This window comes from Rhinolophus sinicus, chromosome 15 (assembly GCF_057876585.1).
Source record: "Rhinolophus sinicus isolate RSI-liver-muscle chromosome 15, RSI-T2T, whole genome shotgun sequence".
Classification (NCBI taxonomy): domain Eukaryota; kingdom Metazoa; phylum Chordata; class Mammalia; order Chiroptera; family Rhinolophidae; genus Rhinolophus; species Rhinolophus sinicus.
Genome location: NC_142515.1, coordinates 108411450 through 108436558, shown reverse-complemented (window position 1 = coordinate 108436558; position 25109 = coordinate 108411450). Strand labels below are relative to the sequence as shown.

At 36.5% G+C, this 25109-nt stretch overlaps 1 protein-coding gene across 2 annotated transcripts in view; it reads left to right on the top strand.

Annotated features, from left to right (window-relative positions):
• Window positions 1-25109, top strand: part of GUCY1B1 (guanylate cyclase 1 soluble subunit beta 1) — a 42727-nt gene that overhangs the window by 5278 nt on the left and 12340 nt on the right. For both annotated transcript variants that reach the window (XM_019733181.3, XM_074338400.2), the window contains exons 3-6: window positions 12039-12139; window positions 13800-13918; window positions 21414-21611; window positions 24638-24868. In XM_019733181.3, the coding sequence (XP_019588740.1) occupies window positions 12039-12139; window positions 13800-13918; window positions 21414-21611; window positions 24638-24868 (649 nt within the window). The remainder of the gene's footprint in view (window positions 1-12038; window positions 12140-13799; window positions 13919-21413; window positions 21612-24637; window positions 24869-25109) is intronic.

Sequence of the window (25109 nt, the reverse complement as noted above, 5' to 3'; positions counted from 1 at the left end):
TCATTCCATGCAGCTGGTACCAGTTCTTTGAATCTAAAATGCCTCTTAGCTGCTTTTCTCCTTTTATTCTGGCCCAGACCACTTTCCCCTTTACTACTATAATAGCCTCATAGCTGGCTTCTCTGTGTCTGACTTGTCCCACTCCTCTCCATTCTTCAGATTATAGGAAGAATATTACTTCCATTTGCTGTTTTTTCTGCTCAAGTTCTATTTTGTGTTCCTCCATTTCATTTAGTTCTTTTTCTGGAGTTTTCTTCTGTTCTTTTATTTGGGATGCATTTCTGTGTTTCCTCATTTTGCTGCCTCTCTGTGTTTGTTTCTATGTATGAGGTAGATCTGCTATGTCTCCCAGTCTTGGCCAGGTGGCCTTATGTAGTAGGTGCCCTTTGCAGCCCTGACATAGTATCTCTGGTCATATGCCCTAGGTGCTCCAGGAGTGTCCCTTGTGGGGGTTGTGTGTGCCCTCATTATAGTTGAGCCTTGGTTGCTATTGGCATTTCAGTAGGTGGGATTGACCCTCAGACTGATTGGCTGTGGGGTTTGGTCACATCAACAGTTTATGGGTTGCTGTCCAGGGGCTTACCCCACTGAGTAGGATTTGCCCCAGCAGAGTCTGGTGCCTGTTGAGACCACCCTTTGTTTATGCTGCTTGTGGGGTTAATTGGGTGGTTCTCTGCTGTGGTCTGAAGCAACCTCTGGGGAGGGACCTCGGGGAGAGTCTTCTGTGCAGGCCCAGGCCACCCACTGCTTGTGACTGGCCAGGGAGTACCTGATAGCCGCTACAAAGCAATTCACAGTTGTTCACTTCCTTTGCTAAACCTGGAGGTACGTGGGAGAGGCCAGAACACTGTAAGGCCTGCTGCCACTGTCAGCTCCCTTAAGGTTCAGCTGCTGATAGAGCCTCCTGCAGTATGCAAGTTGGGTGAGACGGGGTCTCAGGGAGTCACTAGAGTGGGAGGATTGTGGTCTTAATGTAAATTGTGGTTTGGTGCCAAAGCTGAGCCTGGAACTACTTAGAAAAAGTCTCAGAGCACGCTGAGGCCAGTTGCTGCCTACCTGGTGCTTGCTGCATTCCTATAGTTTTCCAATAAAGAGTGAAATTTGGGCGGGGCTGGCTGCTTGGGGAGAAAGTGCTTCAGGTGTTGGGGGAGTTGGGTGGGGCTGGGTCCAAGCGAGTCAGCAGGGTCAGCAGGGTGGAGCAGCAGAACTCACCAGGCCAATCAGATTCAGATTTGGCTGTTTGGGGGAGGGCTCAACAGAGTAAAGATGGCGGCTGCCTGCTGGCTGCACAGCAACAGGATTCCACTCAGGGGAAATGATGAGTGTCCTCCAGCCCTTGCCCTGAAGTCACATACCTCAGTCTGCTCCCACCTATGCCTCCAACACCCCCCCACACACACACACACACACTCACCGTCCGTCCCCTGGGGCCGAGGGTGAGGGCCTGGGAGCGAGTGAGTGTGTGCAGGCCTTTTAAGAGGATGTCTGGGTTTCCCACAGCCTTCTGACCCACCTGGGTGGTCAGAATCCCCACTGTTACTCATTGCCAGATGTTATGGGGGCTTCTTTTCCTAGTACCAGTACTCTGGGCTGGGGTCCCTCACTCCTCTGGGGGAACCTCTGCAGCCGAGATATCCCTCCTGATTTTCAACCACATGGAGGTTTGTAGCCAGCCCATTCTGTGTCTCTGCCCCGCTTACTAGTCTCAACATGGCTTCTTCGGTATATTTTTAGTTATAGGACTTCTGTTTGGCTAGACTTCAGATGGTTCTCTAAGTTGATAGTTCTGTAATTTAGTTGTAATTTTAGTGTGTTCATGGAAGGACACAGGAGTAGTGTTTATCTCCTCCACCATCTTGGATCTCTCCTTCAAGTTCTGCTTTGGAATCAGTCTTACATTGTATCTTTCAAATCCCCCTCCCTAAATCCCTGTTTGTTGTTTGAAAAAGCAATGTATGTTCTTAATAGTCATTTTATCAAAACAAAACAAAATAATGTCCCATGTTTTGCCATGTTTTAACCAGGTTTTCATAATCATGAGGCTATATAATTTCTATACCTTTCTGTACCCTTGCTCAAGTAGATGTTAATATATTAATGGTTGTTTATATTATAAATGCTGTTTGATATTTCTGAAGTCCTTTTCTCTGCCATTTCGGTTGAGTGTTACAATGCCCTTTTGAAATAGGAAGGGTCTTTCTAGCTCAATATTTCCCCAGCTTTATTAAGATATTGACACATAACATTGTGTAAGTTTAAGGTGGACAAGTGTTAATTTGTTAATACATTTGTAAATAGCATTAGCTATCACCTCCCTCCTGTCACATTGTTACCACTTCCTTTTTGTTTTGAGAACATTTAGGATCTACTCTCAGCAATATTCAAGTATATGATACAATATTATTAGCTATAATCAACTTGTTAATCTTATAACTGGTTGTCTGTACCCTTTGAATAATAGTTCCCCATCTCCCCCACCCCCAATCCCTGGTCACCATCACTCTACACTCTTTTTCTCTGAGTTTGTCTTTATTAGATTCCACATACAAGTGAACTCAGTGCTTTTTAATTTAATTTTTTATTTTATTCTATTTAATTTTTTAATGATAAAGCTGAGCTTTCAAGTGGGTAAATGACTGTCCTGGGGAATTATACACAGGAAGCTGAAGGGGCAGAACACTCCAACTCCAACCCAACTCTTCTGATGCCAGGTTTGTTGCTGCTTTAAAGATAAAAATAGGAGCTAATATACTACACATAAACAAATGAAGCCATATTAAGTTTTATACCCAGAAACTTTCTCAATACAAATAAACAAATTAATATACAGGTTTTAAAATAAGTAAACTAAGTAATTTTTAGGATCAGGACCTTTTTCTGTGGAAAGATCAGCCAGTTAGCCTGAAAGATGGAGGAAGGCACAGTACATTAGTTAATAAGCTTATTAGCATTTGAAGTATTCTTCCAGGTACAAGTAGATGTCCAGGTGTAAACCCCTTCACATACCTGCCAGTGAATTCTTATACAGGGCTCACCCACACCTGTACCATGTTTGGTGAGCAGCATGACACCTAGGTGATAAACCAGGTAATATCCGTATCTCAGGGTTTTTCTTTGATGACCTGAGGTATTCCCCCTCACCCCCCCAAAAAAAAAATCAAACTAGGTCTTTGTTTTCCTCACCCTCTGCAATTTTTGAGAATTGAAAAATCATAGAAACATATTCTTTTCTTAGCTGGGTCAAGAAGCAACTGTGCATATTAAAATGAGCACAAAAGGATAAATCAGAAAATCTGTATTCTTCCTCTTCACACATCAAGACCTAGTTATGTCCAACATTCACTAGACATTGGCGCTGTTCACAAGGAACACTGTCCTGTCGACTTTCAATAGCAAATGTTTCTCCTCAGTGTGTTGGAAAGTGATAGTTGGGGTGGATACTGTGCAGACAACAACAGGAAAACACAGTTAAAGAAAACTATAACTGGCCCATTTCAGAGGGTGACATCTCAACAGACATGAGTACTTGCAGCTTTTCATTCACTACTTTGCCTCTTTGTTCATAAAAGAGGAAACAGTGGTTGCGGAGGGAGTGGGGGTGGTGTCTTTGTTTATGTCTAGCCAAATGGAGCACCTTTTTCTATATCAGAAGATGCCACTAAAGATGTTTCTACTCCAGGTAAAAGGTACACATTCTGAAGTATTTACTGTACCTGTTTATTACTGGGGCTTTCCTTTTATTGCATATTTTTATCTACTTGTCCTTCATTATTGAATCATGAAATATTAAATTGGTGCTTTATTGAAGGTCTTTGTGGTCAATCTTCGAATCACCCAAACATGGGGACCTTGCAGTCCAAATGTCCCAGTTGCTCTCAGCACTCCAGCCTCACGGGCCAGTTTTCCGTTCCTGAAGCACACTGAGCTTTTACATGTGTTAGGATGATGCCTCTGCTCAGAAGGCTCTTCTTTTCTTCACTCTCTCCATCCCTTCCCGTAAATGTCAATATGTCTCAGCTTTGACATGACAAAACAATGGTTACATCTTAAGGAAAGCCTTCTTTCACCTCCAAAATTGTACTTTTGCTTCATAGTACATACAGCAGTTCATGATGATATATTTCTACTATTTGATTAATATCTGTCTAACTAGAATCTAGCTATAACTATTATAACTATTGCTCAGGGGAAAGCCTCTCTCTCTCTCCCCTAGTACACACACACACACACACACACACACACACACACAGAGAGAGAGACACAGAGGGTGCCAACAAAAAAATATATACACATTTTAAGAAAGGAAGAAAACTATTAAAATTGCCCTGATGGTAACTTTGAGAACCTCATGTAATTGCAGAAGTCAAATGTGACTTGTATTCGTCTTTTGTTATCGGTATATACTATTACAGTTTTAATACAGGTTTTTTTTCTTTTCTTAAAAAATATATACATTTTCTTGGCACCCTCTGTAGATTTCTTCATTATTCTCATTTTATATATAAGGCAACTGAGGCTTCCATACTTTAAAACCCTGCCTCGAACCACTCAGCTGGGACTTGGACACAGATAGGCTTGGAAATGTTCATACTATATACCTCCTTCCAAAATAAAAGGGCCTATGACCTCCTTTCCAACGCCAACCAGTTTAGCATGGCGATAGACCACACATATGTGTGTGAGTACTTCCCATTTTTGTTTTTGTCTCCCTGGACTTTTCAAGTACTTGTGATTTGTCTATAACATTTTTAAAGGTGGTTTTTATTCACGAACCAGCACATCTACTACAGAAAATGGGAACCTCAGAAATTTTGAGCAGTTTATTGATTTCTAGAAGAGCTGTGACCCGATGTGCCCATAAGGTGAGTTAAGGATGAAGTATACACACACAAGGGTCAAAGCGAATTCATTTGTCTGATGAAGGTACTTGAAAAGGGCCCATTTGAAATGTTTGTGGATGTGTTTTGCAAATTTCAGCAAGTGCTAATGAGACTCACGTGACACCTGGACACAGTCAGAAAAAAATGCAATTGTATATTAAGAGTAATGTTACTTTGCCTGAATCCTTGTCATTCATGAGAATATTTACTATTACTATTTACAGTCCTTGGAAGAGTGAACCCATTGATTTGAAAGGACTGACCTTTACCAACTGCAAGAGGGTCCAAGCAGGAATCTGTCCCTGCACTTAAAGGGCCTCCTTTCTCCTTGGCAGCTCCCTCGAACTAGATGGAGCCTCTCCTTCGGGATTCAGGGCTTAGTAAGGATCATTGCATTGGGCTGTTGAAAATTGAGAGGCCATGAATGCTTCACACCCACTCCGCAAAAGTCGTATACATTTTTAATATTTTATATGTCATACATAGTCTTATCTGTGTTTTAGAGCAGATTTTAACCTTCCTAATGGTTGTATACCACCCAGCATTTATGATGTTCTTACAAGTCATGGGAGGGACCATCCTAGGATTTACTGTCAAGACGACACCTGCAGACTGTCTTTTGTACAGCATGTGCTTTTGATAATGGTTTTTAAAGTCTCAGTTCCCCTTTGAGCTGTCACTGGTCAGGCTGATGGTTTGATGCATGCTGACCTTTTCTGCCTGACACCAGACCTCGGTTTAAGGCTCCTTTTTCAAGAGGCCTGTCTTCAGGCTCTCCTATTTCAGAACACCCGTTCCATACTTCCATGGGAAACTTTTCCCAAAAGCCAGCAGTCCTTGTCCTATAGTAAACTTACTTGAGAAGTGTGTCATAGCAGGAGCTCGCGGTCAGAATGAATTCAGTTTTTGTACATTCACATTTTGTAGTTACGGATTATTTCCTTAAGTATAGAGTTATGAGAAAATGCTGCCTGGATATTTCTGACAAGTTGTATACCTAGTTTAAAAAAAAAAAGTATATATATATATGGCAATTCCTAAGTTTGAAAACAAACTATGGACTTTTGCCAGTAATATTACTGATTTTTTGGTACAGACTTTGGAAACACATGGGGGAAATATATTTAACTTCTTCACTTTTTTTTGTTTTAAATTTTTATTTATTTTAAGTGTGTTTTTCCAGGACCCTTCAGCTCCAAGTCACGTAATTGTTTCAATCTAGTTGTGGAGGGCACATCTCACAGTGGCCCATGTGGGGATCGAACCAGCAACCTTGTTGTTAAGAGCACCGCACTCTAACCAACTGAGCTAACCAGCCGTAAACATGCACACAGTTATGGAATGCATGCTCTGTTCCAGGCAATTCAGTTAGGCACCAGAGATTAAAAAACCAAAATCCAAAATCCAAAACCACAAAACCCCACCATAATAAAAATACTTACTATCCTTTTGGGGAAGGGTAATTCATGTAAATAAATTAACAGTTTAAATTCCAACAAATAACTATCTCTAAAAGTAAGTAGGAAATTAATTGCTACTGGGAAAATTTTTCATTTATACATACTTAACTTTTAAACATGGATTTTGTCTATGTACAAATGTGTAGAATCTGATTATTTGTTACTTTGTCCCAGGTGAGAATTTGTCTTTATTTTTAAAGCTCTTGGGGGGAGACAAAACTTGTTTGTTTTCGCTCTTTGAATTAATACATTCTACCAGCTAATGAACAAACTAAATGCACTTTTAGTGGACTTATTTTGATGCTGAATAAAAACTTCCAAGATTTTGTTATCATTCCTCTCCCTTTTTCTTCCACTTTCCATTTTCTCTTCCTCTTCTCTTTCCTCTATCATCTTCTTCTTCAGCTATGAAACTATTGCCAGTTAGATGGATTGGCCATTAACTGTGTGGAAGCACTATTTTAAGCCCTTACATAGATTAATCCTGTCAGCCAGCATGACTCTAGGTAAGCACTGCTGTTCCTCTGTTTTACAGATGAGGGAACTGAAACACAGACAGGTACACGTCCAAGTTTATTGCAACTGCATTGGGGATTAGCTTAGTTGCTCGTGTTGTACACTGTTTGAGGAGAGACTATGTCTTATGCATGATATGGATGAAACCAAGTGTGTTTGTTTACCTAGGTTTACTTGTTAGCCAAAGAATGCCTTTTCGCCACACCCAACCTCATTTAGGCCAATTTAAAAATAAACCCTGTCTAAAAATTTTTACTGTCTGCTGACTTTATCATTGAGTAATGCACCAAGTAGAAAAATGTAATGCTTAACCAAAGCAGAGTAATTGAGTGCATAGATAACATGGGCTACTGCAAGTCATACTATTTGGAAATAGTGAGAGATTATTTTTGAGTTATCCAAGAGATTTTTAAAATAATAATAGAAAGCAACAGAATGTAATAACACAAACTAGGGTATATGACGATAACAGTCCTAACAGTTGCCATATGGTGGATGAGCACTATTGAATTCATTTTAGTCCAATTTATCTATGACTTCATATGATATTTACTGGGGGAAAGTTTTAAATTATGTTTCTCACATTAGCCTGTAGTTTTCGTCTCACATATAAACTAAATATAATTTAAGTAGTTGGAAATTACATAATTGCTTTGTGTAATGCAACAATTTAAACAAACTTTTATATATATATATATATATATATATATATATATATATATATATATATATATATATATATATATATATATATATTGGTATTACCACATCTCTGTGTTCTCTGGAGGCTAAAACAGTTGACAACATAAAGTCTGAACAAATAAAATTTATTTAGCATTTAGAAGAAAAGAATGGAGAATTGAGACACTGAAAAAACATTATTAACTTAAAATTTCTACCACTTTCAATAACCAATATTGCCTGAAATTAATTCTTTTGGGTATTACTCCTTTTGCACTGTAAATTCTCCTGCTCAGTTGAACTAATTCTCACTAAACTAATTCTCACTAAACTAATTCTCACTAAATTCTCACTAAAATGTTTGTAATATCTCCAAGTAGCTTTTCCTGTGAAAAAGGAAGATGAAGAATGGGTTACAAAAATAAGGAAAATGAATCCAGAAATATTAGGTCATAAAGATATTCTTTGCCTCCTGAAGTCTTTGCTCAGATGTTAACTTCTCCATGATGATTATATGTAACATTGCAACCTGCTCTTTGCTCCTAGATCTCTACTCTGATCCCTTCATCTGGATCTACTTTCTTTTGTAGCACTTCATTATAGATGATAAAATTTGAATATATGTTACATTTATTGCTTATTGATTGTTTCTGCCAGCTAAAATGTAAGCTCTATGAGGGCAGGGGAATTTATCTATTTTGTTCATTGACTTACTAAAAATGCTTAGAAAAGTGCCTGGGCATAATAGGTGCTCAAATATTTGTGGTAAAACTCCTATTCCCAGGGTGAGGGTGGGGCATGGTGGTGGAAAAAGAAATAACTAAAGGGTGACCCAAAGTTCCCAAAGATTTCTAAGATAAGTGTAAATAAGGAATCCTAAGTATTTGGAATAATTCACTGGAATTCAGTATGAAATTCTGAAGGGAAGATTATTATTTCCTTCCGCATACTACTGTTACATTTCTTTTTCAGCCTCCCTCCAAGGAGCACGTTGGGCTGATCAGTTCAGGAAGTAAAGCCTAAAAGATAAGAAAGCTTATTTTATTACAAAAAGAGAAAGGAGAGAAGAAATGGATTGACTCATAGTTAGGGGAATTCTACGGAAATGGCCATTCCTCTGTTTTATTTAGAGGAACCTTGTATTCTGTTTGTACCTCATTCATTTAATGATTGTTATGGATTGGCGAGTGTTTCCGAGAAATTTAGTTTATTACAGAAATTTATGTCATTTAATTTATCCCATTTGGAGGAAAACAAAATAAGTCACAGTGAGAGCATGAATTAATTTATACTTTATTATATATTTAATTAAAATGTAATTATGTTTTATTAGAATACCCGAAATTAGGGGCTTCAAAATTCCAATCTGTAAATCAATGCAGTTTCATTATAAAATGGTAGTGACAAAATGAGAAAAATTAGACAACCCATATCCTTCAAATCAGCAGTTCTATCTTCCAGATCCTATTCTACTTTTACACAGAAATATAATTATTAACTACAAATATATTCATAAGAACATTGTTTATACTTGTGAAAAAATAAAAGTAATATAAATATCTACTAAAACTTTAACATGTCTATACAATATATTTAATAACACAAAAAGATGTCCATCAAATAGTAAGTCAAAAGGAGATTTTAAAGTAGTATGATCTAGTGTGTGTTATCTATAAAAGTATATTCAAGCATGAACAACTTGAATGTAATATTAGCAGTGGGTATCTCAGGATAGTAGAGAATTTTTTAAGTTTTTTTCTCTTTCCTATATAAACAGTCCTTGACTTAGGATGGTTTGATTTAAGATTTTTCAACTTTATGATGGTTTGAAAGCACTATGCATTTAGTAGCAACCAGACTTCAAATTTTGGATTTTGATCTTTTCTTGGGTGAGTGACATGCGGTACGATGCTCTCTCGTGATGCTGGGCCGTGGCCGTGAGCACAGCTCCCAGTCAGACACGTCATCGCAAGGATAAGCCACCGATACTCTGCAGTGCACTTTGTTGCCAACATGTTTTGGATACTGTAGTCAATAAATTACACGAGACATTCAACACTTTATTACAAAATGGGCTTTGTGTTAGATGATTTTGTCTAACTGTGGGCTAAGGTCAGTGTTCTGAGCACATTCAACGTAGGCTAGGTTAGGTTTATTAAATGCATTTTCAACTTACAATATTTTCGACTTAATGATGAGTTTGTTGGGACATAACCCCATCATAAGTCAAGGAGCATCTGTACTTCGTAGTTTTATACAATTAGAAATTAGAATGTTCAAAGGTAAACTGGTGTTTATACATTATATTGTCATAATTTGGGGGTATTTCAATGGCTTTTGGTATCAAAAAGACCTGAAGTTTTGAAGATGTGTTCCTTTCACTTAATAGCTGTGTATATTCAGCAACAGGGAGGAGAATTTTACACCTCGTATATAGGTCTTTAATTTTTTGAATATGTAGACATGGGAAGTGCTGTGATCATCAGTAATATTTATAGTGCTTCCACAGCTTAGAACATCCTTCTGCACACTTTTCTCTTTACAACCGCGGTGGGTTATATTACTGCTCCCATTCTAGAAATGAAGGTGTTTGATGCTCATATGCTTTATGTGGTTTGTCCCAGTTCATTCAGCTAGTAATTATGGGCTCTGAAATTAAGATTTCCATGCCTACTAAATCATGTACTTCCCCCCCCTCTATGCATTGTTATGAATAACTGCAGGCAAGTCAGTGGTATACTCTGAAGAACACAGGGTTTGTAGAGACTGTCTCCATCCCACCTGGACCTAAGACATGCCACCATTTGGCACTGTTCCCTTGAGCAGACACTGGTGGCATTGCCATGAGCAGCAGCTGTGACAGCACAGCTTCCCAGGGAGAGAAAGCAAGTGTGGCCGGCCGTGGCTGCACTGAAGGAGTGATTTGAGCTACTAGGTTGAAAGTTCACCTAATGATAGTGGCTAGTTTCTCTTGTATTCTCCTGGCAGCATACAAAGGCGATGAATTAGACTGCAAGTCAGGGACTGATATCCAAGCTCCATGTATTTTTGTAAGTTTAACATTGGAAAAAATACCTGGAAACTTGTCATTTCTCTTCTACAGCTGGTAATATTTTGAATGATGGATTTCTCCTCTCCTTTGGCCACTTGTTTGAGAAAGATAATCCAAATCCTATCAAATAAATGTAGTTATATAATTGTGACAACTGTTAAAAATAACTTTTACGTCCTTTCATTAATACTGAGTATATTTTGAGCTACTGTATTTAGTAAGCGAAGGATATGTTAGAAGATTTTATCAGTCCACTTGGCACCTCAAACTTTAATATGTTTAAAACACAATTCTTGGTCTTACCGTCAGTCTACTTCCAACCGTCTTTCCCAATTTAACTACTGGTGACATCTGTCCGGTTGCTCAGGCCAAACCCTCAGTGTCATCCTTGTGTCCTTCCTTTCTCTCACACCCTGTATCCAATCCATCAGCAAATCATGCTGAATTTGCCTTCAGAATATATCCAAATTTGGACCACTTCTCACTTCCTCTGCTGCTTCCACTCCCAATCAAGTTACCAGCCTTTTCCTCCTGAATGTTGGCAGTAGTCCCCTAACTGGTCTCCTTGTGTCCTAGACTGTATTCTTAATGCAGTAGCTGATGCATCCCTTTAACCAGGTCAGTTCATCTCAGTAATCATGTCGCAAGTGGCAGGCCCTTCCATCTCTTTCAAGTAAATGCCAGTCACCCAATGTCCATGCCACATTACCTCTCTGATCCATTCCCTTACAGCACCTCAGCCCGGCCTCTGTTCCAGCCACACTTGCCTCTGCTGATCCTCCAACACCCCAGGTTGCTCCCGTCTAGCCCTTTGCAGGTGCTCGTCCCTCTTCCCAGAACACACTTCCAGGTTGCTCATGGCTCACTTCCAAAACTCTTTCAGACTACTCAATTACTAGCTACTCAGCGAGGCTCCCAGCTATTGTAATTGAGCTTTCTACCCCTCTACCTGGACTAAGTTTTCTCCAAACTACTTAACATTATATATGTTACTTACTAGTTTTATGCCCCATCTGTCTTCCCTCCTAGAAAACATTTGTTCCAAGAGGTCAGATATTTTTGTTTATTTTACTAAACACTGTCTTTCCAGTACCTTCAACAATGCTTGGTATATATAGGGACTCAACAAATATTTGCTAACTGTTTATTAAATCGAGTTATTTCTTTATTACATTTAATATCAGGTATTGTATTGGCTGTTAGAGTGCTTTATAAATGTTGGTCTTGCTAGAATATACTTCACTGTATTATTTTAATTTGGGGAAAAAACATGAAATAATTTCTTCCTTATCACTGACTTTTAGGTACATGACATCGATTTAAACAAATTTGCCAAAATCAAATCCTATTTCAGATACAAAACCGTTGTCTATACAATGATTGTAGCTATAGTACCTATTCTTTGATTTCAGCTTTTCCCCTTGTCTGTCTATCATTTTTGTTTTCCAGAAAAGAAGCACAATTAGATGAAGAAGGACAGTTTCTTGTCAGAATAATATATGATGATTCTAAAACTTATGATTTGGTTGCTGCTGCAAGTAAAGTCCTCAGTAAGTTGAATGTGACTTTCCTTCTTTGGTTAAGTTACACACAAAAGCCCAAGGAATGTGTGGTCTAAGATCACATTGGACAGTTATGAAGGTTGTGCACTGCACAACCCTGGTGGTGAGAATATCTGCATAAAATGTGAGGCTAAGTCTATGCTGAGTCCTACTTTTCCTTTCACAAGCTCTTTAGAGAACAGAGGAGCTCTCTGCCTCTCCCCACAGGAAGCCATGTATTGGGGAAGGAAAAAATAGTGTTGATCCTTAATGTAATAAGTTAATAATGTAATAATAACTTAATGTTATGGTGTCAACAGCACAATAATTGCGTGAGTGTAGTATACAGAAAATATTATCGCCAGATCTCTTTTGCAATCATAAGTTTTGTTAGCTATTGGTAAAAGAATCAGGAAACTGAGATCTGTATGAGACAAAACTCATGCAAAGAAGGCAAAGTTAAAAGAAAGCTGCATGCAAAAAAATTATTCTCAAAGTAGTGTCTCTTATTCTCGTAGTGCTTAGTTTATAAATAGGCTATAGTTTGGATAGACTACAAAGAAGCTTTTTGGCTTTGCCAAATATAACCAGAAGAGCAAATACTATCTATTGCAGAATATAAGAATTAAAAAAAGAAAAACAAAAGAATGGTAAATTGTTAATAATAATAAGAGAAGTATCCAGCTTTGTTAGTAATCAGAATTGACACAAATATGAAATTTTTTTCATATAAATATAGAACTTTAAAAAATTAAATATCTAGTATTGTTAAGGATAAAGTTAAAGAGGAAATCATGCATATTTTGAATCTAATGGTAAAGAAAGCTTTCCTGGAGAAAAATTTTGCATCATCAGTCAAAGCCTTTAAAAAAAATGCTCAAATCCTTTAGGAATTTTTCCGAAATAAATTATTAGATCTATTTGCATTATGCTTTATGTGTGCTTTCATTTCAGAGTTACTTTTGTTGCATTCCTATGTTGAATAATATGGTGATTAAAACTTATATACAGAAAAAAAATCTTAAAGTTTTAGGAAATATTAATAATTGCATATTGACAAAAAAGCAAGATATTAGGCTGCATACTACATACAACAATCTTATTAATTATGTATATTTAAAGAAAAACATTTTGCACCAATATTATCATGTGTATTCTTGATGACTTTCAAGATTTTCCTGTGTTTTTCAGAAAAAAATGTTATGCATTAAATATATATCTAAAACAGCTCAAAATTAACTAAGTGGGTTTGTCATGGAAACTGAGAAACTGATTGCTTTCCTACAAGTACAAATTTACACTGTTAACATGTTAATATGATGTCTTCTCAGATTTCGTTGTATTGTCACAGCCAGAAAAATGTCTTTCTTTTTTTAGAAATTGTTAGACAACTGTTAATAAAGTTACATAGGTTTCAGGTGTACAATTCTGCAATACATCTTCTATATATCACGTTGTGTGTTCACCACCCAGAGTCTGTTCTCCTTCCATCAGAAAAGATGAAATGGTGCCATTTGCAGAAATTTTTTATGTGATCTATATTCACTGTCCACAAATATTGAGGATATGTAAAATTTTTTATGCACTTGTCTTCATTCTTCCCATTAATAATATATTATGGTTTTTTTTGTTTGTTTGTTTTTGTTGTCCTTTCAAACCTGTGAAATAGATCTCAACGCTGGAGAAATTCTCCAAATGTTTGGGAAGATGTTTTTTGTCTTTTGTCAAGAATCTGGTTATGATACAATCTTGCGTGTCCTGGGATCTAATGTCAGAGAATTTCTACAGGTGAGCGATTTTAGGTCTTGTAGTTAAAAGGTTTGAATTTGTGATTCTTAAACATAGCCTCTGGAATACTATTGTTCAGCCAGCTGGATGAGAGTATCTTGCTGCTAAAATGGAATTATAGTGCCATTTTTCCTAATTCACGTAAAATGATAGGTATTAGATGGTCTTGAATACATTTTAGTATTTTTGTTTCAGGTTTTTTCTTTAACTTTTGGTTCCTGACAATAAATATGCAAGTTGTAAGTTAATGTTCTGTGAAAGACTCATGGCCTATTGTGATCTGTTTAACTGCCTTTTTAAAAATGGTTGGATGTGTTACTAGTTGTGGTTTTATGTTTTGGGTCTATAAAATGGTCTTATTTTAGGTACTCCTAGTTTACATAATTAACTAGTATATCAGTATCTATGAAGTTCTACCCAGAGCTTGTTGTTTAGGAGAAAGCATCATGGCTTTCAAGGTGCTATGCCACCAAAAGACATCTGAGAACCATTACATATTAATTAATCTATCAAAAGGAAATAGGAGACCTTCCAAAGCAGTTCTGGTGAAATAAAAGCTAATGTCGCCAAAGGTCTTTGTCTTTTATTCTTGTTAAAATTACCTTAACAATTTTTTACTAGTAAAATACACATTAGATGAGAAGCTATTTTTGGATTGTCTGTCCTATTTTAAGCATAGAGACCCTCTTCTTGAAATGTGTTAACACTGAAAATTATGTGGTTGTTTGTAAAGGATATTTCTAAACTGGCTGCTGAAAGCAGCCAGATCTTGCTGGAAAATGATGTCAGTGCAATACTAGCTGAACTGAAGCCCAGTTTTGAGGGAATGTAAACGACTTTCAATCCAGCTGCATTATTGATTTAACAGCCAAAATAAGAACTTTAGTGTTTAATCAAGATGTCTCTTGTTTACACAGTGACATTTTTCTTATAAATTTAAAACAGCGTTAAATCAAGTTGGAAACTGGTTTGCAATCCCCTGCCATAGATTTACCAAACTACTGATGTCAAAAAAAACCTGCCACTTCCAAATGAAGTAGCTGCCAGGAGATATGTAAATTAAACTTTAACAGGCTGTATTTAAATGAATTATTTTAAATGGGTTAAAGTTGGGTATTCAAAAGTATTTTGTAATTTGGGACTTTTCAATATATATTTCATATTTTAATACCTTGTTGACTCCTGTCACTTTGTCAACAAAGTTTCAACTTGCAGTTCCTCAGTCTTAATTTTAACTATCTCAATGGCTCCTTTACATAACAAAACAAATATTCAAGTAGTTTTACTTTTTTTTTTTTTAACTTTGACTTATTGTGACCAGCTGCTAAGTTGGTAGTGGTGCTAGCTATAAGAGAACAGGCAGCCTCTTGGCTTTTTTTCTCCATGTTCTAGAGCTGTGCTATTCAATAGCATAGCCACTAGCTCCATGTGGCTGCATTTTGAGAATTCTAACACTTTTCTTCGTTTGCCCTACACTTCCATGGGAGAGTCTACTGTTATCTGGAGATTGGATGGTTTTCCTTCTCTCTTCATGACTCCTCCAATCTCTTGTCCATTCTATAACTCTAATGACCTTTAGGAACTGCAAATACATCTCATATCATTTTCTTGCTTAAACCCTTCATTGATTCCCCATCGCTCATTGGGAAATGCCAAAAATAATTAAAATGATTGAAACTGCTTACATCGCCTATTCATGCTCTCTCTCCTCTGAGGTTTTGTACCTGCTCTTCCCTTTGTCTGGAACACTGTTCGTGTTCCTTTTCACCTAGGGAAATCTTATTTATCCTGTAGGTCAATTTATCTCTTCTGGGAAGATGTTACCCATCTCTCCAAGCTCTGCTCTTTCTGAGTCAGGGTAGTAGGTATTTCTTACGTCATTACAATACATCTATTTTCCCAGCCACAGTCTTTCTCACACTGTATTATCATTTCCTGTTTGTTGGGCTGGAACGTAAATTTCATAAAGCCAGAGACCATGTGTAATCTCTTAATGACGATATCTTCACAGATACAATCTGTGTATCTGGGGATGAATGAATCTCTCTCTTTTTTTAATTAAGGTTTATTGTTTGTATAAAAATAAGAAGCAAATATGCCAATATCTGAAGGTTAGTTATTTTATTGAGGATAACAAGAACCCATTTTGGGTGAAACTATATAACTTAATTTAGTGATAAATCATGGACTGAAATATAGAATAGATAGCCACCCATTAGATGGATTTCCTTGAGTCAGGAGCTTCCACTAGGCCATATTTGATAAGCTAAGCTAATATAGGACCTCTGGGAATGGAAACCAAGTCAATCCACAGGCAGGGCTACCAATTCATTTTCAGTTGTGTTACATTATTATTACATTATGTGTTCTTTATCTCCCCAATAATTTTACAGAAGTAAAATGAAATGAAAATGAGCATTGATGGCTGCCAGGTTGACTACTGAAAAATAAATAAGCAATGTACATGCACACTTAGAGACCAGTTGGGATTTAAGTTATGGGCCCGTTTAAATATGCTTGGAATCTCAGTTGAATAATCAAACAAATATTCTGTCATAGTTTGCTGGAAACTCTCACTCTATCAACTAATTTTGGAAGGGTGGCAATTTCACCCATTCACTCACTTCATATACATGGGAGTTCCTCTGTTGGTGTGTCTGTCCAGCTTGTGATGGGATTCCCTTAAATTCATGAAGGTCCCAGGTTTGGGCTTCCAAAACACAACATGTTGATTTAGCCAGACCACCAGGAGCAATCTGGGATTGATGACCCATCTAAAATCTTTAAATGTTTGTACAAAGTGTTATTTTGAGAAATATGCGGATTTTCCTGAACAGCTGTGAAATTCTAATGCTTCCCTAAATTATTTATAATATTTCTTCAAAAAAATGCACCATTCATTTTATTTTTAACTTTAGAATTTCAAAAGGAATTGTTTTTTCTACATCCAAAATGCCAATTTCTGTAACATGTAGTTTTAAAATGGACAAGTGAGGACTTTTAAAAGAAGATAAGTATTATAGAATTGTAAGACTTTTCTCTTTGAATAACTGGTATATATTTTTACAATTTACAAAATATAGATTGTTAAATACAGTATTATGTAAGGGGGATTTCTTTTAAACATGAATTTAAAAGCTATAGAAATATTTTACGCAGGTATTTCTATGAGTATTTGCCTTTTTTCTTTAAAGTATTTCTCTTGAGAGAATAGTAGTGATAACTATATATAATTCAAAAAGTATTTCCATTTGAATAATTTTAGTGACTGGTACAATTTCTTCTTAAATCCGGCCTTACATTATTTCTTTTAAAACAAGATTCTCTATGTCTTTTCATCCGGAGGCCTATGTCTCAAGCGGCAGCTCCATGGAGAAAAGGCAGGAACAGTGTCATGAAATCATAACTTCTTCCTTGCTCTCAGGCTGCTCAACACCCTGACCCTCGGGCTTCCCATTATGTGAGGTTGGCTTTTCCACTGTATTTAGGACTTGCTTGTTTAAATTTTTCATATTTAAATTCTAAAAGGACTTTTTTTCTTATACAATTTATAATGTTTTCCCAATTACATGACTCTCATAAATAAATGATATTGGTGATCCTGTTTTTCAGAAGTGTGAGGAATAAAAAAAAAAGGACATGCTGTGCCTAAACCTCTTTCCTTAAAAAAAGAGAGGTTTGCAATGACTAATTTGTAAGATTTTTTTTCCAGATCTAATCTCAGGAGTGTTCTGCAATAACACAGAAAACTCCTTTCTCCCCATCCACTAAGGTAAAGATTCTTGGAGACTAAAACATCTCTCTAAAACTTTCAACGCAAGGTCTTACTCCATCCACTTGTGTGGATCATTTAGGAATTTTTACTTAGATGCCCTGGAAGCAGAAACATGAAGTAGTAAGGTCTGGAAATTTTGCCTCTGTAATTACGAGTGAGCTTACTTTAGCCAGGCTTATTACAAAGAGAAAATTTGTATTTATTTTGAAACATTCCAAGATCTTTAAAAATATGGAACTTCAATGTATTTCTCAAAGGAATAATAAATTTTCTTTTGTTTCCTAAATCTGTGCAGTGTCCAAAATCTAGAACTTCAATACAGTTTCCCAGGATGTCAGCACTAGTTTTTCTTCTGCAAATGATAAATGCTAGGTGACAAGATGCACTGCGTATGAATAGTAGAACTCCTGTGAAAAAGTACGTTCATTTTGCTTGTAGAAAAACCCGTAAATTGATGTAGAAATGAAATTGAAACCTCAGCGTAATCTTTTGGCATCTGAGGCAAAATAGTTGAGAGGACGTGCTCTCTGTCCCTTTCCTATTTTGTAGTTTCATAAAGCTAAGAAGAATGAAGGGAAAGCATATACGAGGTTTGCTTTATTGTTTTCTGGGAACCGACTTGTGCTGTGTGCTGGAATATGTGTACATTTTTCCCATGTTTTCTTTAATGTCTATATTTCTTTGTAATTGACCTCTCAGGTCTTTTCTTTGTACACCTGCTTCCATGAATATATTTAGAAATAAAACAGAATACCTATTTTAATATGGAACTCTTATTCCAGGATACATTGCTACAGCCCTTGTGGATGAATCATTAGCTTTGTATAGATAGTATTGTAAAATGCAGTCAAGGTTTTCTCTTGGCTATTTTGAGAATCTTTTTGTGTGTGTGTGTCCTCTGATGTGGCTGCAAACGATTATAGTCTACAAAGAACGATTATAACTACAAAGAAGGCACATTTTTAGCAATATAAATGTACTCAAATGAAAATAATTTAATTATTAATCATGAATTCCATTTCTCATAATAGACAGGCTGTGGTAATCACTTTAAATTTGAAAGAGTAAAACCAAGTGAGGAAAGCTGTAACTATAGAAATCCCAAGGGTATTTTTATGTTAGATACTATTTCAAGGAAATCAATATTACATTAAGTGGTGTTAAAGCTTTCATGCTACAGGAAAGCACTTCACTTGTCCATTTAATTAATAGTAAATTCAATAAAACAGTAACTCTCTGGAGAGTTGGTTACCACAAAGACATAAAAGATGAACATTCTGACTTCACATGTTTTGCTTTCCCACTTGCTTTGAAGTGATAAATTTAAGCAAAATTTTATTATCAATATTAATACATCTATTTAAATTAAAATAGTTCTGCGTTGGGGGTGAAGTGCCTATCTTTTTGTGACTCATGGTGTAGCTACATGTAAAAATGTGCTAATGATATAATATGGCACAAGATAAAAATAGATAAGTCTGAAAGTGATATAGGCATATTGACTGATACATTTAAATACTTTGTAGAGGGAAAATTGAAAAAGAATATTAAAATGTATATTTCAAGTTACTGATTGATTCATTTTTTTCCTCTAAAATGAGCCATAACACAGTACCTGGGCATGACTACACTAGGAAATTTCCCAAATGCAGCAACAAGCTCCATTTTGACTTTATGGGAAATGTGACACTTCATAATATCAGCAGAAATGTAAGGGATCTAGGATGTTATGAAGAGCAGTCTTCACATCTTCCCTTCCCAGGAAAGAGTTCCCATGAGAAGAACTCATCATAGGAAGAACCCTTTGTACTACTCAACCAAATACAGTAGTTTTAGAACTTTAGCAGCTTGTAGTTTATGTAAACTGTCCAATACTTAGCGCCTGCCATATTGGATTCTTTTTGCATGGCAATAGCATCCCCTAGAGGCAATCAGGGTGAATTGATGTTTTTTGTTAAGAAATGCTTTGACTTAATTATATCATATCATAACACATGTAAGTTTTAGGAAGAAAACGAAAAACACTATGCATAAAGGCATTTAAAACAGAAACCAGATTTACCCAATTGAGGGCACTACTGAAACGTTTTTTCGCATCAGAATGTCAGCCTTCATGACCTAGCTCAGGTCTCATCTTCACTTTGAAATCTTTGGACCTTATTCTTTTAGTCTGAGTTGTTGGATTCTTTATTTATGCATCAAATACCACTCTGCACATTCGTTTGTGGTAAAAACCATGAACTGCTTCAAGTCAGGGTCCGCATCATGCAGATTTGTACCCAACATTCTTCCCTGCCCCCAGCATGCACCACATAAGTAATGTCCATGCAGTAACTTTATAGAATGAGTGAATGGTTGAATGAAGGTGACAGGAAATTAAACCACAGTGCCATAGGTGCCCTGGTGGGAAATTTCTCAAATTTGGGCCCCCATGGAGTCGCCTCATACTCCCGTTTCTTCCTGATATCTTACTGGATACTTCTGCTTCCCTACATTAGTCTCTTTGAGACATTTGGAACAACACTAAAGATTGCTTGGCTCATCTCCAGAACCTTCATTTTAGATGCCATCTTTTAGGCCCACGATATTCTGGTGACTGTTTTGTTTTTCTCATTCTCTTTAGCAAAAATCAACAGTTATTAATAGATTACTATTTGCCTGGTGTATTAGTTTTTTTGTTTGTTTGTTTGTTTGTTTTCAACTGCTGCCATAACAAATTACACAAAAGTGTACATGCTCAAAACAACATAAATTTATTATCCTACAGCTTTGTAGGTTGAAAGTCTCACTGGACTATAATCAAGGTGCCAGCAGGGCTGTGTTCCTTTACATAGGCTCTAGGGATAGTCATTTCCTTGTTCATTCAGGTGTTAACAGAGTTCAGTTCCGTGTGTTATAGGGCTAAAGACTCAGTTTCCTTGCCAGCCATCAGCTGGGGCTTCCCTAAGGTCCTGGGACTCTCTCTATCCTTGTACATCATCCCCTCCATCTCAGAACCTACAATAGCGGGTCATTTCCATCTCATGTTATCATCTCTTTGACCTCCTGTCATTGCTCCTCTCTCTCCCTGTAGACAAGAAAGGTACTTGACTTTTTAGGACTCAGTCACTCATGTGATTAGGGTGGCTCCACCAGAATAATCCAATTCAAGATCCATAACTTTACTCCCATCTGCAAAATCTTTTTTGCCATGTGAGGTAACATATTCAAAGGGACTAGGGCGTGGAAATTTGAGGGGCCCCATTATTTTGCCTCCTATATCTGAGATGTGCTAAGCTCTTTAGTTATCTCCATTTTATTAGAAGAAATCAAGTCTTGGAAAAGTTGGGTAAATTGGCTACATTACCATGAAATGACAATGTCATGCATATACAACTGCCCCAAACTTCTGTAAATATGCATATCTTTGCTTTAGTCCATAACTATGTTTCTTTTTTCTGCTTCAGGCATTCTTTTCATATCCCACTTGTTTATTTATCCTTCCTTAAAATGTATTAACTATTAATAGCCACAGATATTTTCCTTAATTACTCTACTTTAGTTTCAAGTTCTCTATGGGATGTCTCTGTGCAGCTCGGGAAGGATGTGCTATGTGAATGTTTATTGGGCTGATAGGCCCTCTAAGCTTGGATTGAGCCTTCTTTCTTTATCTTGCTTTCCAGAAGCTGGCTGCCATTGTGGAAGCATTATTTATTCATCATTGTCTCCTCTTTATTGCAGAACCTCGATGCTCTGCACGACCACCTTGCTACTATCTACCCAGGTATGCGTGCACCTTCATTTAGGTGCACCGATGCAGAGAAGGGCAAAGGACTCATTCTGCACTACTACTCAGAGAGAGAAGGACTTCAGGATATTGTCATTGGCATCATCAAAACGGTAGCTCAACAAATACATGGCACTGAAATCGACATGAAGGTAATGATCAGTAGCGGACACTCTCCTGAACACAGGTGACATGCAGAACATTAAAAATGGTCCTCTGCGAATTTACCTTCAGTTATGGCTGCTAGTGGACCTCACCAGAGGGATATATAAGCCCTAACAGTAGCAAACCCAGCAATCTTCTATATTTGGCCTTGAAATGTAAGGATATACAGGAATGCAGAATATTTTTTTCCTTGTGGCAGAGGATTTTTCTTTCTAATTATACGTGGCTTGAGGCCACATGAAATTTGGTTTGCGATCCCTGACAGCACACACTAGCTGGGAAGCAGGATATGTGACTGGCTAGGCTGTGGCCTTCAGAATACAAAAAACATAATGTGGACAGTCAAATTATAAGATAATGTGAAATTAGATATTATCTTACTGTTTATTGTTTCTTGGTGGATTTTTTTTTTCTGTCTGTCCCTGAAATGTAATTGAAGTATTTCATTTTGTGAACTAAAAGTTTTGCTTTTTTAAAAATTAGATTACTTGATGAAAGGAGCCAGATCTCAATACTTGAAAAATGTGTTGTTATTGATAATACATACTGTCGGTTTTTAGTGATAATTTCAAGGTATTCATACAACAATTATGCAATAAAGAGAACCATAATTTTTCTCTATTTCTGACCCAGATAGTCTCACCCAGTCAGATGCTTTTTGTATGCCCAGCATATTCAACCCAAAGCGCCATTTCTCAGTGGCCCCACGTTTGAGAAAACTGGGAGGAGGGACAGTCTATTTCAGCTTTCTTTCTTTATGGCAGTCCTTCATATCATAGTTATGTTCTAACATATGGAAAGCTTAAATTTTAAGTACAATACTATACAAACAAAAATTGTAACATTTACATTAGTTACATTGGAAAAGTATTCCATATATTTAATCTAGTAATATCACATTAGATTTCATGGTTTGCTTTCCTTCAGGAGTTGGTGTCAATTCTTACATGACACTGGTTGGTGATTCCCAAGTGCATCCTTAGTTTTTCTACAACTAGAGAGTGAGACCAGGCGTAACATGACATTATCAAATCCAGAGATTTACAAATTAAAACCTTGGGTAAACGATTGAAATTCTTCCATAATTAGGAATCTCACTAGAATTTAATCAAAATCTTATATGTCTTTTATTTACAATCTTTGATCCTGACACCAAACTAACACAACTATACTAAGTGAGCTGATATCAGAGTGTTTATGCATACTGTGTCTGCTCTTGGGTGTTTTTTACTTAGCCACGCTGAGCAGGGAGCAGGTAATGAAAACTTCGGGAAAGAAACATGAATTAGGGCACAATTGGAAATTTCAGTTGCTGGGGTATTTAGAGTCTTTGGTATGGGAGGGTGACAGCATTAGCATACTTTATATAAAATTCAAGTTTTTACTTAATTGTGGGGTTCATTTTATTCAATATTTGGGTTGTCTTGTGGCTTTCATTTTTTAAGTACTCCAAATAGACTTTTGAGATATTTGCATTTGACAATTATATTTTGTATGTTTAATTATTTTCAAAGGCACCGTTTTAATTTCCTGAAGTATTCTTCTATTTAACAGGTCCAGAGCTAGTAGACAATTTATCGACTGTAGAAATATTACACCATGTCATGAAGAAATATGCCAAGGATAGATTAAAAATATGGTCAGAAAAGCAATTTGTTTTGCCAATTTAATTCAAGCAAAAGAGTAGAATTAAGGAATTAATTAGAAAATTTAGATTGCATGTAATTCAGTTCTTGTAGCTAAAATGGAAGCAGAGCAGAACATCAAAATTAGGCCTGAATTTTAAGATTGACTCTGTTTTGTTCGTTTTATGAGACTTTAGGAAAATCAACCTTAATGGGGCAGAATTTTTAAATTGTAAGTCAGAATACAAATGTTTAACCAATGTAGTAGATTAGTGTGACAGTTATAGTAATTATATCCTATTTTTACCAGGAAAATATATCTGAAAGAATATGTACAAATAACGTCCATGTTAACTGTGATTTACTCTTAAGTCTCAGAAAATGCTGCAGTGAATTCCTGAACAAAAAAGTGAATAAAGAGAAACATTTTATCTTCATTTAGCTGTATCTGAAGAAATATTGCCCCAACCATTTCCCATTTGGATCTGGCTGCAGTTGAGATAGAATTTTTCCCCTTATAGGAGGACGTGTTGCTTATAATTTCTTGAACTCAAAAGAAAAACAAAAAGCTTTTCTATGCCTTAATAATGTATGTGCCTGTGGATAGTATTTTAGAAATGTAGTTTCAGTTTAAATATAGTTTTAACTATAGAAATGTGGTTATTTAGAGATTACAGAAATGCTTACTTAGTGGAAGTTTAGAAATGTAATTCTTTCTTTAAATATAGAGCTTTGCTCACAATTATGATTACTTCCTTTGGATGAATTCCTAGATTTGGAATAAAATCAAAGATGTATAATTGTTAAGGACTTTTTATACATATTATCAATATATCCTTCAGAAAGATTAATCAAAGTACTTTCCCACTAGTGGTGTTTGAGATGACTTTTTCTGTATCCTACCCAATTTGGTATTGTAATTTTATATACTTGCCAATTGATGGATAAAAAGTGAAATTGCATGTATTTGTAAATATGATTATCATTTCATTTCCCTCTGTTTGTAAATATCTTTTTTTTTTTTTTTCACATGTTAAGTGGTGCTTCTTTGAATGGTTTATAGGTCATTCACAGTGTGCTGGCTGAGGGGGAGAAGCTCACCAGGATTAGAGGGTGCTTTGCTCCCAATTCTACCAGAGTCTATATGGGCTGTTAAGGGACTGATACCAGATTTGCAATTTTACTATGAGTAATTTTTCAGTCTGCAAATTTCATAAATACATGTCCAAACATAGTTTTCTATTTTAGGCATGTGTAGTATTTGCATATATTAAAAATTTAGAATGAACTCTCTAAATGCAATTCTATAACCAGCTTCTTAGGTATTTCAGTATTTTAAATCAATTGAAATGCATACAGTTAACATCATTTCCCCCCTCAACATCCAGGTCATTCAGCAAAGAAATGAAGAATGTGATCACACTCAGTTTTTAATTGAAGAAAAGGAATCTAAAGAAGAGGATTTTTATGAAGATCTTGACAGATTTGAAGAAAATGGTACCCAGGAATCACGCATCAGCCCATATACCTTCTGCAAAGCTTTTCCTTTTCACATAATATTTGACCGGGACCTAGTGGTCACTCAGTGTGGCAATGCCATATACAGAGTGCTTCCCCAGGTAAACTGACATCACACTTCTTTTGGAGCCTGAGACAAAAGGCCCTAAGGACACAATTGTTATGCTGATTTATTAATTCTTTTAACCCTGTGACTGTGTATTAGGTAAGGTGCAGCGTATCATATATCACAGAAGTTGTTTAAACATGAGATTAGTGGATTTGAGCATACTGACTTTCCCTAGGACAGCTATTTATTAACGTTTTTTTTCTGTTTTACTCACTTACAGTGCAGTGGGAATG